The 14,423-nt window shown below is 48.4% G+C and overlaps 1 protein-coding gene across 1 annotated transcript in view; it reads left to right on the top strand.

Annotated features, from left to right (window-relative positions):
* The window catches only part of ADAMTS10 (ADAM metallopeptidase with thrombospondin type 1 motif 10), an 83,383-nt gene that overhangs the window by 22,491 nt on the left and 46,469 nt on the right, over positions 1 to 14,423 (top strand). The window contains exons 3-5 of the mRNA XM_071451830.1: positions 479 to 834; positions 8,761 to 8,920; positions 12,209 to 12,426. Of these exons, the coding sequence (XP_071307931.1) occupies positions 479 to 834; positions 8,761 to 8,920; positions 12,209 to 12,426 (734 nt within the window). The remainder of the gene's footprint in view (positions 1 to 478; positions 835 to 8,760; positions 8,921 to 12,208; positions 12,427 to 14,423) is intronic.

The following is a 14,423-nucleotide window of genomic DNA, read 5'->3' as shown; positions in this document are numbered from 1 at the left end:
GATTATATCCAGGCAGGAATGCTTGGCTGGTGTTCCAGAATCTCCAGATTATATCCAGGCAGGAATGCTTGGCTGGTGTTCCAGAATCTCCAGATTATATCCAGGCAGGAATGCTTGGCTCCTCCCTCTGGGCTCACATCTCCCAATGGGATGCTGTAGTTCTTATCAGCCATGCAGGGACATTCAATAGCTGTTATCAGCAGGTGTCTGCCCTGAGGGAGGAGTGGGTGTGGAAGAGATAAGGGAAACTGCCCACTGAACAGAGACAACTGCCATCCAGATGGCAAATAGAAGACAATTTCCTTGACAATCCAGGACACCCAGGATCCTGCAGGCTTGGCAGAGCCTTGGGATCCCAATTTTCGGAATGCCGTGGCAGGACCACGACCCTCCACCTGCACTGCACTCGGGCTGGCATTGCTGGGTGTCCAACTCCCTTTGCAGGCTGCCATTCCCATGCGTGTCCTTCCCTCCCCAGAGGAATTCCTCTCCAGCTTGGATCACTATGAGATCGCCTTCCCCATCCAAGTGGACCAGAACGGCGATTTCCTCACCTTCGACATGCGCCGCCAGCTGAAGCCGCGGCCGCGGCGCTCGCTGCCCTACGAGCCCTCAGAGCAGCAGGTCTTCTACAAAGTCTCTGCCCACCACACCCAGTTCCTGCTCAACCTCACCCTGCACTCCAACCTGCTGGCCGAGCACTTCACCGTGGAGTACTGGAAGCGGGATGGAATGGACTGGCAGCACGATTTCCACGAGGACTGCCACTACGCCGGGCACCTGCAGGACCAGTACCTCAGCTCCAAGGTGGCCATCAGCAACTGCAACGGGCTGGTGAGTCTGCCTTGGCTTGGCTTGATGGGGGCACTGCCAGCTGCTTTGGTCCTCCAGCAGGTGGATCCATGCGGTGGGAAAAGCTTGGGGTTGGTGGCAAGCTTTATATTTAATATATTTTTTAAAAATCCACTTATTTCTATATTTCTATATTTCTATATTTCTATATTTCTGTATTTCTATGTTTCTATATTTCTATGTTTCTATATTTCTATATGTCTATGTTTCTATATTTCTGTATTATATTTTATTAGTATATATTATATATTTATATATATTTATATATATATACATTACATTTGTATGTTATTTAAATTGTATATTATATATTATATACTTTATATATGATATATAATATCCAAATTTTATATTATATATTTATTATATATTATTTATTATATTATACTATATTTATATATTTATCATATATTATATTATACTTTATTTTATATATTTATATATATAAATATATTTTATATTATTTTTATATATATTTTATATTATTTTATATATTATATATAATATAAGTTTAAAATATTATATATAATATTCTAGATGTATAAAGTATACCAAACATATGTATAAATTTTATAAATAGTATAATAGTAATATGTCAATATAAATAGATTTTTATATAAATTATATATTAATACAATATATTATATAAAATATAATATATTTTATATATAGAATACATATAAACATTTATATTATATATATTATATGTTTTATACATATTTATTTTATATTTAATATAATTTATATTTAATATTTATCTTTTATATTTAATATTCCACATTGGCATTGTGATCAGCAGAGGTGCAGACATCCCTCAAACATCCATGGGGGTTCCTGATCTCTGCTGATCTCTGTGTCACTTCCAGTCCAGTTTCTGAGCATTTTCCCATTGATTTTGGTTGGAATGGGACAATCCTTGCTCTCTGGGGATACCCAAACCTGGCTCTCACCAGGTTTTTCCAACAGCAGCAACAAAGAATGTTTTGCTGTGCTGGTGAGGAAGAAGTGAGGGAGGGCAGGGATTTCACAGGGCTACAAGTGCATCCAGATCTTTCCAGCTAGAGATGCACTCCTGGGGATCCCAGGTGTTCTGTCCATGTTTCAGGAGCTAAAAAATGCTGCTTCTGAGGGAGAAAAAACTCTGAAAAAATCAGTTTTTCAATAGGAAAAATGGAACATCAAGAAGGGGGCATGGTGGCATTTCCTCAAAACCAGTAAGGCTGCAGGAAGGAGGGTGGGAATGTTGATTTTCCAATTCCTGACAGCTCAAATTGAACATCCCAGTCCTAAATTTCAGCAAGGAATCTTAGTGGTGGACATCAGTGCAAGAACAGCTGAGCTCTGGACTAGATTGCTTGGAGAGAGCGAGACCTTGGAAGATCTTTAGGAACAGGCCAGACAAATGCCTCTCAAAAACCCTTCAGGTATGATTCATTAGCTCTCCCAGCCCTGGGAATAGACTGAGGGCTTCCATCCCTATTTTGCTGTGATTTTCTGATATTTCTGGCTCACACAGCACATTCCCTGAGCTGCCAGATGGAGGGATGGAGCAAACATACCCCGTGAGTGGATCCCAAGCCTGATGGCTCCCTTGGAGGGGTAGAAAAAGCCTCTTTGGGCCAGGTTCATATTTCTGGTTCATATTCCAGGTTCATATTCCAGCCCCACCTCCTTGCAGCATTCTGGCAGGGTGGAAGAGCTTCCAAAGGGGAATGAATTCCGATTTGATTTATTGCTGGGTGACCCTGCCAGAACAGTGCTGTGGGTTATTAACAGAAAATGAGAATCTGACTCATTATATCACAGAGTCTAAAGTTTCCAGCTCACAGCCAACAACCCGAGCTGCACAAAACTCCTGAGCTGCACAAACTCCTGAGCTGCACAAAAGCTTCCAGAGCCCTTTGTTTGGACATGGGAGCTCTGCTCCAGTCCCAGGGAATTTTGTGGTGCTCACAAAGGCTGAACTGGCCCAGCAGCCCTTGGAACTGGGAGAATTCCATCCCCAGGCCATGTTTAGCTCTGGAGAGGCACCAAGGGCTGTCAGGAGGAGAATGCAGCCAGGCACAGAGAGGGACAGAGGGTCATCCAACAATTTCTCCTCTGCCTGAACTCTGTCCTTCTGCCCTCCAGAGTGATGGACACAGTGAGGATGGGGGAGGAAGGCTTCAGGGTCAGTGAGGACAGTGGGGCTGCGGATAGGAGCAAGAGGAGTCAGGAATGTTTTCAGCTGGATTTGGGCAGGAGGAGTCTGGAATGTTTTTAGCTAGAGGTAGAGGTTTTTAGGAAGAGAGGAATGTTTTTAGCTAGGGCTGGAATGTTTATAGCTGGAGGTTTTTAGGTGGAGAGGGGGCTGGATTTGCCATGAGAGATGTTTTGCAGTGCCCTGGGTGACCAGGAGCTGCTGATGCACTCGTGCTATCCCTCATCCCCAGCAGGTTCTGCTCCAGGAGGGCATCACCCATCCTGGAAGGGACAGGAGAGGGCCCCAGGTGCAGGTTCCTGCTGGGGGGGCACTGCACTGCCCCACCTTTGCACAGGTGATGCTGCACGGGCACCTGGGAGCTGTGGTGGTGACTGGGCACAAACTGGGACCTGAGCTGGGCACAAACTGGGACCTGAGCTGAGCACGAGGAGGAGGGAAAGGGGTGACTGTGAACACAGTAATGAGCTCCAGGCCATCCTCCGGCTCTCCAACTCCCACATCCTCAGGAATTCCCACGCCTGCAAGGTTTGGTTTTGAACCACTTTGTGTCAGAGGAACAGCCAAAAGGCCAAATCTTCATCAGATAATCCCAGAATGGTTTGGGTTGGGAAGGACCCTAAAATTCATCTCATTACACCCCCTGCCATGGGCAGGGACACCTCCCACTGTCCCAGAGTGCTCCAAGCTCTGTCCAGCCTGGCCTTGGACACTCCCAGGGATTCAGGGGCAGCTTTCCTGGGGAGCCCCCTGAGCCCAGCATGAGCAGGAGTGCCTGGAGGGACCCAGGCACCACATTCCTTGGAGAAACTCAGTGCCAGGAGCTGGTGCTGGGCTCCCAGAAACTTCTGGTGTTGCTCAGACCTTTCAGACAGAGGGAATGTTGCTGTGAGGGTAGAGAGGAGGGACCCTGCAAGAACCTGGTGGGTTTGGTGATCGCCCCACGGGGATCTGCTCCTCCTGGCTGTCACTGCCTCACAGGGCAGGTGAGGAGGCGAGGAGGAGGAGGATGGACCCAGATGGGGAGGATGGACTCAGGTGAGGAGGATGGACACAGGTGAGGAGGATGGACCCAGATGGGGAGGATGGATCCAGATGAGGAGAAACAGATCCAGATGGGGAGGAACAGATCCAGATGGGAAGGAACAGATCCAGATGGCAAGGAATGGACCCAGATGGGGAGAATGGATCCAGATGAGGGGGATGGACCCAGATGGGGAGGAACAGATCCAGATGAGGAGAAACAGATCCAGATGAGGAGGAATGGGCCCAGATAGGAAGGAATGGACCCAGATGAAGAGGATAGACCCAGATGAGGATGACGGACACAAATGAGGAGGATGGACCTCATTTGGGGAGAATGGAACCAGATGAGGAGGATGGACCTAGATGGAGAGGAACAGACCCAGGTGAGGAGGGATGGACCCAGATGAGGAGGATAGACCCAGATGGAGAGGAACAGACCCAGATGAGGAGGAATGGACCCAGATGACCCCTCAGTCACACAGCTCTGGCCCAGATCCAGATGAGGAGGAATGGGCCCAGATAGGAAGGAATGGACCCAGATGAAGAGGATAGACCCAGATGAGGATGACGGACACAAATGAGGAGGATGGACCTCATATGGGGAGAATGGAACCAGATGAGGAGGATGGACCTAGATGGAGAGGAACAGACCCAGGTGAGGAGGGATGGACCCAGATGAGGAGGATAGACCCAGATGGAGAGGAACAGACCCAGATGAGGAGGAATGGACCCAGATGACCCCTCAGTCACACAGCTCTGGCCCCAGGCTGTGGCTATGCCTCTGCCAAGTGTGGTATGAGCTGACAGTGCAGACCCTCGTCGCTCTGCAGCTGACCTGTGTGAATCACACACAGGATATCCAGCTCCCCCACAAACCACAGAGCTCTCTCAGGACCTCTCACCACCCCCTTCACCAGCCCTGAGTCATGTCCATGTCCAGCCCTCACAGCTCAATCCTTGGGGTCAGAGGTGGGACAATTCCCAGGCTCCTGTGACATCCAAGCCTCGCTGCTGGAAGGTGAGACAGAGTAGAAATTCTCTAAAGTAGAAATCCATTTTGATTTAGGTGAAATGTACATCTTTGAGTCTGTGGCTAGAAAACATAGCTATGTAGCCTGACTGCAAAGCCTGGGCTCAGAGAAACTGCTTCAGTGAAGGACAGAGATAAGGGGGGAGAGACAAAGGGTGATAGAGAGAGGCAGAGACTGCTGTGAGAGCAGCTCAACCTGACCTAGGAATTCTTTCTGATAAAGAAGAACTAGCAGCAAATATCACATGAAATTCATAAAAATGAATATGTATGAACCTATTGTGAAATTGTATGCATATGTATTTGAGAGGGGCATAAAAAGAGACCTGAATTTCCAGAAGTACGCATGTCTTTTAAGGAGAGTGATCTCCACATGCGTCCAGCACTGTAATAAACATACCGGCTTCACAACTTTCACAAAGTTGTAGAGTTTTTGGTTATCTCTGCAAAACAAAGGTGCCAGGCAGGCATGGAGCCTCTGTAGAGGCTGGAGTGAGGGCATCCCTTTGGCAGCAGGATGGATTTGGCAGCAGGATGGATTTGGGGCAGGACTCGCTCTGCCCCCGGGCTGGGGGTGACCTCCTTCCCCAAATCCCACAAAGCTTTTCCAGCTGGCTCTGCCGGGCTCCCCTGGCCTCGGGAACATCACAGTACCTCACTTGTGCTTGGAAAGGTGGAGCCGAGCCAAGAGCAGCAGAGCCTGGGGCAGGAGGAAATCCCCCGGCACTCGGGGACTGCTGACACAGTGAGCCATTGAGCTCGGACAGAGAGGGGACAGGGACAGCCTGGCAGGGGAGGGGACAGGGACAGCCTGGCAGGGACAGTCCCAGGAGAGGGGACAGGGACAATCGAGGGAGTGACAGTCCCTGGGAAGGGGACAGGGACAGCCTGGCAGGGAGTGACATGTGACCGTGTTCACAGGGGTCTCAGGATGAGGGAAGAGATGAGGATCTGACTCCATGTTTCAGAAGGCTTGATTTATTATTTTATGATATATATTACATTAAAACTATACTAAAAGAATAGAAGAAAGGATTTCATCAGAAGGCTAGCTAAGAATAGAATAAGAAAGAATGATAACAAAAGTTTTTGGCTCAGACTCTCTGTCTGAGCCAGCTGGGCTGTGATTAGCTATTAATTAGAAACAACTAACATAAGTCAATCCCAGATGCACCTGTTGCATTCCACAGCAGCAGATAATCATTGTTTACATTTTGTTCCTGAGGCCTCTCAGCTTCTCAGGAGGAAAAATCCTAAGGAAAGGATTTTCCATAAAAGATGTCTGTGACAGTGACAGTCCCCAGGGAGGGGACAGTGACAGCCTGGCAGGGAGTGACATTCCCCCAGAGAGGTTCTTGCACCCACAGCCAGCACAGAAGCTGTTCCAGGGGGTACCTCCATGGGGACAGAATTCCCTGCTGCCCACCCTGGCAGGGCAGGACTCCTGTCCCTGGGGCACAGAGGGAGCTGGATGAGTGTGGGATTTTCTGGGACCCCCATCATAGGGAGGAAATGATGAATCTGACTCCATGTCCTTGAAGGTTAATTTATTATTTTATGATCTATATTATATAAAAGAGTATTAAAGTAAACTATGTATATATATACTATAAATATATGAATATAGTTTATATATATAAACTATATATTTATAAATATATATATTGTTTATATACATATAAACTAAACTATACTAAAGAATAGAGAAAGGATACTTACAGAAGGCTAAAAGATAATAATGAAAAACTCGTGTTCTCTCCAGAGCCCTGACACAGTTGGATGGTGATTGGCCATTAAGTAAAAACAATTCTCATGAAACCAATGAAACAATCACCTGTTGGTAAACAATGTCCAAACCACATTCCAAAGCAGCAAAACACAGGAGAAGCAAATCAGATGATATTGTTTTCATTTTTCTCTGAGACTTCTCAGCTTCCCAGGAGCAAAATCCTGGGCAAAGAAATTTTTCAGAAAATGTGACGGTGACAGACAAGCCCTGTCACATCCAAAGGACACCACTGGTGGCAGGGCAGGGGTGTGTCTGCACCCAGAGCTGTGTTGGACTTTTGGGGTCATGTTTGAGCCATGCCAGGCACATTTCTGCTTGCTGGTGGAGTTCAGCTGATGGGACACCACATTCCTTGATGTGGCCACCACATTCCTTGGAAAAACTCAGTGCCAGGAGCTGGGATGGAGCTGGTGCTGGGCTCCCAGAAACTTCTGGTGCTGCTCAGACCTTTCAGGCAGAGGGAATGTTGCTGTGAGGGTGGAGAGGGGGCACCCTGCAAGAACCTGGTGGGTTTGGTGATGACCAGCAAAGCCTGGGCTCACAGCTGAGACTCAATCAATCAAAGAATAAAAAACTAAAGCAAATCAGGGAGCAAACCCGAGATGATCTCACTCGAGTGGCCAATCTGAGGTGTACAAGGGGCTGGGATGCCCCATCCAGGCTCCAGAGAAGGGGTTTGGCTCTGCTGGTGGCCTCTGCTTAAGCAGCCTTTGGATTTTAAATATTTGGGGTGTTTCCCAAAGCCTCTGGGGATTTACCCCTCTCTGCAGCTCCGAGTTCCCAGCTGCTGGGGATGGTCCTGAGCTGCTTTTTGTTTTTTTGGGGGAGGCTGAGCTCAGAGCTGAGTGCTGCTGTGTTTGAAGGGGGTTTTGGGATCCCACAGGGATCCCACTGAGACCAAGTGGGTGGAATAGGAAACAGCTCATTCATAACTCAGCAAGGCAAGGCTGTGATTTCCAGAGGACTTTAGTGAACACAGATGTCCCAAGGCATCCACCACCATCTGGCTGGGTTTTCCTCTGCTCTGTGGCTTCCTGTAGTTCAGTGTTTGTGCAGGATTCCTCCTCAGCTTCTGCCAGTCCCCAGAAATTTGGGGTTAATCAGCAAAAACCTCACCGTGAGAAGCCACCAGGTTCTCTGTGCACCTCTGGTACTGCCTCCCCTCTTGTCATAACTGAGATGGAGACAATACAAAGCAACACATTCCATTTTCAGAGGGCTTCAAACCTCTTTTTATTATAGCATGCATGCTTTTTATACATTCTTACAAAGCTCATTCGGGGTTAAACAGCAAAAACCTCACTGTGAGAAGCCACCAGGTTCTTTGTGCACCTCTGCTATTGCCTCCCCTCTTGTCGTAGTTGAGACAGAAACAATACAAAGCAGCACATTCCATTTTCAGAAGGCTTCAAACATGTTTTTATTAAGGCATGAATGCTTTTTATACATTTTTACAAAGCTCATCCGGGGTCAATCAGCAAAAACCTCACCATGAGAAGCCACCAGGTTTTCTGTGCACCTCTGGTATTGCCTCCCCTCTTGTCACAGTTGAGACAGAGGCAATACAATGCAGCACTGCATTTTCAGAAGGCTTCAAACCTGTTTTTATTCTAGAATTTATGCTTTTTATACATTCTTACAAAGCTCATAACTTTACACTTATTAGTGATAAGAGACAAAGCGTTTCTTGGAATAATTGCAGGTTTCTCCTATTTATCCTTCTTTCTTTCTTGGTTTCTATGTCAGCAACCTTGGTAGGAAATTCTTTCAGTGGTAAACATGGACCCTCTGATCAAACTCCTCTCTGGCTCCCAGAAGTGGCTGTAGTAAAACCTCTTGCACACGCTCTGTTCCCTCCTGCAGCACGGGGTGATCGTGGCAGATGAGGAGGAATATTTCATCGAGCCCCTGAGCCCTGGAGCCAACGTCAGCACGGGGGCAGAGGGCAAGGGCAGCCCCCACGTGGTGTACAAGCGCTCGTCCCTGCAGTACCCTCACATGGATGCAGCCTGTGGAGTGATGGGTAGGTGCCCCCACCTCCTCCTCCTCCTCCAATCCAGCCCAAAACCCCCTGGGAAAATCCTGGCAGAATAGACCCACTCTGCTCCAGCTGGCAAAGAACCAAATTTACCTCCTGAATTTGAGATTTTCTTGGGTTTGCTTTCACCCTTTTTCTGGTGGCCTGGGCTTTGGGAAGCTCCAGTCCTCTTCTTGCAGCAGGGCTTGACAATTTGTAAATAGAGCATGGAATAGGAGAGGAAAAAAAAACAAAACCTCTTGTTTTTCTTCAGAAGAATCCTCCCAGATTTGGCCAATTTGCAGAGGATTGGGAAATCACAGCTCACGTGTGCTCAGCACAGCCTTGGCTTTGGGGTTTGTGTCCATGTTGGGATAACTCTGCTGCTGATGGGGACCAGGTGGAAAAGGCCCTTGGAGGGGGGGATGTGGGGCCTGGCTCATCACAGGGGGCTCTGGGGGATGTTTAGGGGCAATGGTGACAGCACATCAGCCCCATTGCTGCACCTACAGGGCTTTGACCTCCAAAAGGACCCACAAATACCAGCCCATGAGATCTCCAGGTCCTTGCCCTTCCCACCAGTCTGGCCCAGAGCCTGGCTGGAATTCCTTGTGAGCAGGCAGAGTTTCACCATCTCCCCAAAATGCTGCAGGATGGCCCTCCCTCAGTTCAGAGAGGCTCTGTAGGGCTGAGGGGAGATGCCATCCCTGCACTTTTCATGGATCAGTTTGTGGGAGCGGAGCAGAGCTGGCCCTGACTGCTCCTGGCTTCTCTCCAGGCTCAGAGCAAGGTTTTGGGGTCAAAAATCCTGCCAGGGACTGGGAGGGACTGTGGGGGACTGGGAGGGACTGACACCCTGTTTGAGTGTCACTTCAGGGTGTCCATCCCTCACTGCCCCAGCAGTGACACTTGGCCAGATGAGGAGGCACTATCACCTTCTGTGCGTGTCCCCAGAGCCACCAACACCTCTGGAGCCACCCTGTGCTTCCCTGCCCCTGCCCACCCATCTCCCAAAGCCACTCTGGATGCAGACTCCCCTCCTGCTGACTCTTTGCCACATTCCCCAGCTTCCAGAAATAATTCAGCCCTCTCCTAATTGCTTCTTGGAAAGCAGAGATGTGCAGGGGGAGCCAAAGTTTAGAACAACCACAGCACAACAGCTCCAGCAAGGCCACCCTGTGGCTGGACATGTCCTGTCCTGCCCTGCCCAGCATTCCTGGCACTGAACACCCCCAGGAGCTGCCCTGGATCCCTGCAGGAGCTGGAGCTGGGAGGTTTTGGGGCTGCCTGAGGTCTGCCCCGTGACTGGATGTGATGAACCTCAGAGCAGGGGAAAGGATCCAGCTGGATCTGCTGGATCTGCAGGCAGGATCCAAAGGATCTCCCAGGACCTCCCCTGTCCTCTGGTGGTCTCCAGGTGGGGAATTTGGAGCTGATGGCTCTGCTGGGGACACCCCCAGGCTCAGCTCAGCAGCACTTGAAGCAAAATCCTACAAAGCTGCTGCTGCTGCTGCTGCAGAGATTGCAGCTCTTTCTGTGGTGGAAAAGCCAAATCCTAAATCCAGGTCCTGGCAGGGAAAAGGAAAGAGGAATTTCCAGGAAAAGGAAGGAGGAAAGGGTCTGCAAGGGCTTCATTTTCAGGTTATGGCTAAAACCTAAAAAAAAAAAAAAAAAAAAAAGGGCAGGGCTGTGCAGCCCAGAGGGGTTTGGGGCTGGAGTGGGCTGGGCACCCAGTTATTCTGTTTTCATAGAAATGTTCATTACAGAAACTACCCACCTGGTTGAATAATTGTAATTAAAAATTGGTAATCTCCTTTACATTTTTAACTTGATCTTCAGGATGTGTGTGCATAGCTAAAGGAGCCTTGTTTGGTCATCTTGCTTCTTTTGGGTTTTGATTTAAATTGTCAAGCGGATTTAAAATACGCGTTTTGGAACTGTGCACCCTATAGAATGATTTATGGAAAGATAGGTTATTTAAAAAAAAAAAAGGGGGGTAGGAGGGGACAGGAGGGGACAGGAGGGCAGGGGAGAGGCCAGCAGGAGCCTGGGGACAGTCCAGGACTGCATTTGGCTCCACCCAGAAATCACAGAGTGAATGAGGTTGGAGAAGCCCTTTAGGGTCACCCAGTCCAAGCTGAGCCCTGGCACTGGGTGCCACCTCCAGGCTGGGGACAGGAGGGCAGGGGAGAGGCCAGCAGGGCCTGGGGACAGCCCTGTTCTGCCTTTGGGGCATTTTCTGGCTCCACGAGGTTGGAGAAGCCCTTTAGGGTCACCCAGTCCAAGCTGAGCCCTGGCACTGGGTGCCACCTCCAGGCCTCTCCAAACCCCTCCAGGGTGGGTGACCCCACCCCTCCCTGGGCACACAGCTCCACTGCCCAGTGACTCCTCCAGTGAAGAATCTTCTCTGGCCTCCTGCCTGAACTGCCCCTGGGGCAGCTTGAGAGCTCCTCCATGGCCTCCCCCTCTGGGACGGACTGGGACAGACTGGGAGGGACTGGGACAGAGGGGCTTTGTACTGGGAGGGACTGGGAATGACTGAGGGGGACTGAGGGGGACTGGGAGGGACTGGGACAGAATGGCTTTGTACTGGGAGGAACTGGGAGCGTCTGGGGGGGACTGGGAGCGACTGGGAGGACTGGTAGTGACTGGAGGAGACTGGGAGGGACTGGGAGCGACTGGGGGGCACTAGGAGGGACTGGGACAGAGCAGCTTTGTACTGGGAACCAGCAGCTGTGCCCGAGGTCATCCCAACCATCCCAAGGGCATCCCAACCATCCCGAGGGCATCCCCACCATCCTGGTGTCATCCCAATCATCCCGAGGGCATCACAACCATCCCAAGGGCATCCCAACCATCCCGAGGGCATCACAACCATCCTGGGGTCATCACAACCATCCTGGGGTCATCACAACCATCCCGAGGTCATCCCAGCCATCCCGAGGGCATCCCAACCATCCTGGGGTCATCCCAACCATCCTGGGGTCATCACAACCATCCCGAGGTCATCCCAACCATCCCAGGGGCATCCCAACCATCCTGGGGTCATCCCAACCATCCTGGGATCATCACAACCATCCCGAGATCATCCCAACCATCCCAAGGGCATCACAACCATCCCAAGGGCATCCCAGCCATCCTGAGGGCATCACAACCATCCCAAGGGCATCACAACCATCCCGAGGTCATCCCAGCCATCCTGAGGGCATCCCAGCCATCCCAAGGTCATCCCAGCCATCCCAAGGGCATCCCAACCATCCTGGGGTCACCACAACCATCCCATTCCCTCCCCAGACGAGAAGCCCTGGAAGGGGAGGCACTGGTGGCTCCGGACACTGAAACCCTCCCCGCTGAAGCCCTCGGGCAACCACAGCCAGCGGGGCCAGCTGCCCCTGAAGAGGTCGGTGAGCACCGAGCGCTACGTGGAGACCCTGGTGGTGGCTGACAAGATGATGGTGGGCTACCACGGCCGCAGGGACATCGAGCAGTACATCCTGGCCATCATGAATATTGTAAGTGTTACACCCACACCAGGAGCCTCGAGGGCTGGGGGAGAATTCCTGTTCATCACCCTGTCAGGAAAATGATCCCACAAATGGAAAATTAATCCACAAACGTCAGGTTTGTGTCCAAAAAGGAGACAGAAGAGTCCTTTTTGCTTTATTTGATTAAAGGGAGAGGCCATGGGGCCTCTCAAAGCTTTAGAGGATGCAACCACCTTTTTATCCCAATTTCCCTTCTCTCTTTCCCCATTTCTGAGGTATTTGAGAGGTTCAGACTTCCCAGAACACCTTATACCAAACATTCCCCTCTAATGTATAACCTTCCTTTTAAATTCTAAATTCTTATGGAATTTAGGGGTTTTTCCCAATTGGCTGAGGTACATGAGAGGTTCAGACTTCCCAATACACCTGATACCAAAGATTCCCCTCTAATCTATAACCCTCCTTTTAATTCTTAATTCTTATGGAATTTAGGGGGTTTTCCCCATTTCTGAGGTACTTGAGAGGTTCAGACTTCCCAGAACACCTTATACTAAACATTCCCCTCTAATGTATAACCTTCCTTTTAAATTTTAAATTCTTATGGAATTTAGGGGTTTTTCCCAATTGGCTGAGGTACATGAGAGGTTCAGACTTCCCAATACACCTGATACCAAAGATTCCCCTCTAATCTATAACCCTCCTTTTAATTCTTAATTCTTATGGAATTTAGGGGGTTTTCCCCATTTCTGAGGTACTTGAGAGGTTCAGACTTCCCAGAACACCTTATACTAAACATTCCCCTCTAATGTATAACCTTCCTTTTAAATTTTAAATTCTTATGGAATTTAGGGGTTTTTCCCCATTGGCTGAGGTACTTGAGAGGTTCAGACTCCCCAATATACCCGATACCAAAGATTCCCCCATAATGTATAACCTTCCTTTTAAATTTTTAATTCTTGTGGAATTTAGGGGTTTTTCCCCATTTCTGAGGTACTTGAGAGGTTCAGACTTCCCAGAGCACCTGATACCAAACATTCCCCTCTAATGTATAGCCCTCCCTTTTATTTTTTTAATTCTTGTGGAATTTAGGTGTTTTCCCCATTGTTTCTTTCATCTTTCAATATCCAATTTCATTTATCAGCAAATCTACAGTTTGTTTGTGAAGGTAAGTATTTTTTTCCATTCATCAATCAGTGGAATCCTTCCCATTGTTTCTTTTACCTCTCAGTGCTGGTTTCATCTACCAGCAGCACCACAGTTTGTTTGTAAAGACAAATCTGTCATTCCTCTCAACCTCAAAATCCATGCTGGGAAAAGGAGATTTTCCTGCATGAAGCAGGATGGGGAAATGGGATCTGTTCCAGGCTGGCAGTGACTTCTCCCCTGGCTCAGAGCAAGGTGTGAAAAATGCCAATCACTTGTTTTTAAAATTTTAATAGTAATACAATGGTTATAAAAAAATAGTAATACAATTAGAGTAATAACAATTTGGACAAATTGAATTTGGACAATATGAGACAATAAACACAAAGAGTTACGGACGTCCAGGTACCTTCTTCTGGGCAGCATGAGCCTGAAAAAGGACACAGTTAACAGAGGATTAACCCTTAAAAACAACAGCCTGTTGCATATTCCTACACCTCACACATGATGCATAAATTCCATTCAAACACAGGATTCTCTCTGGTCATCATCAACTTCTTCCTCCAAATCCTAACAGTGCCTTCAAGGTGGGAAGAAGTTCATTTCTTCTGATAATGGGGCAATAAATTCTCTTTGTCTTAAAGATTCAGGTGTCCTGGGGCTGCTATCTCGCTGCAAGTCCTTTCTTTTAAAAAAGTATCCTACATAGCATCGTTTCTATTTTAACATTTTGTTATAACCTACAACTATATTTACCACACTACTTAAGAGAATTAATACAGCATCATTTTCTAACACAACACATATAATATTCATTTGAATATTTGCGAAAAGCCAATCATAAAATACATGCATTTTTCACAAAGGCTTTGGGGTCCAAA

Source organism: Agelaius tricolor, unplaced genomic scaffold (genome assembly GCF_023055355.1).
Source record: "Agelaius tricolor isolate 1412-34295 unplaced genomic scaffold, bAgeTri1.0.p SCAF_33, whole genome shotgun sequence".
Lineage (NCBI taxonomy): Eukaryota > Metazoa > Chordata > Aves > Passeriformes > Icteridae > Agelaius > Agelaius tricolor.
Note: the sequence above shows the minus strand (reverse complement) of the source record. Positions and strands in the feature narration are given on the sequence as shown.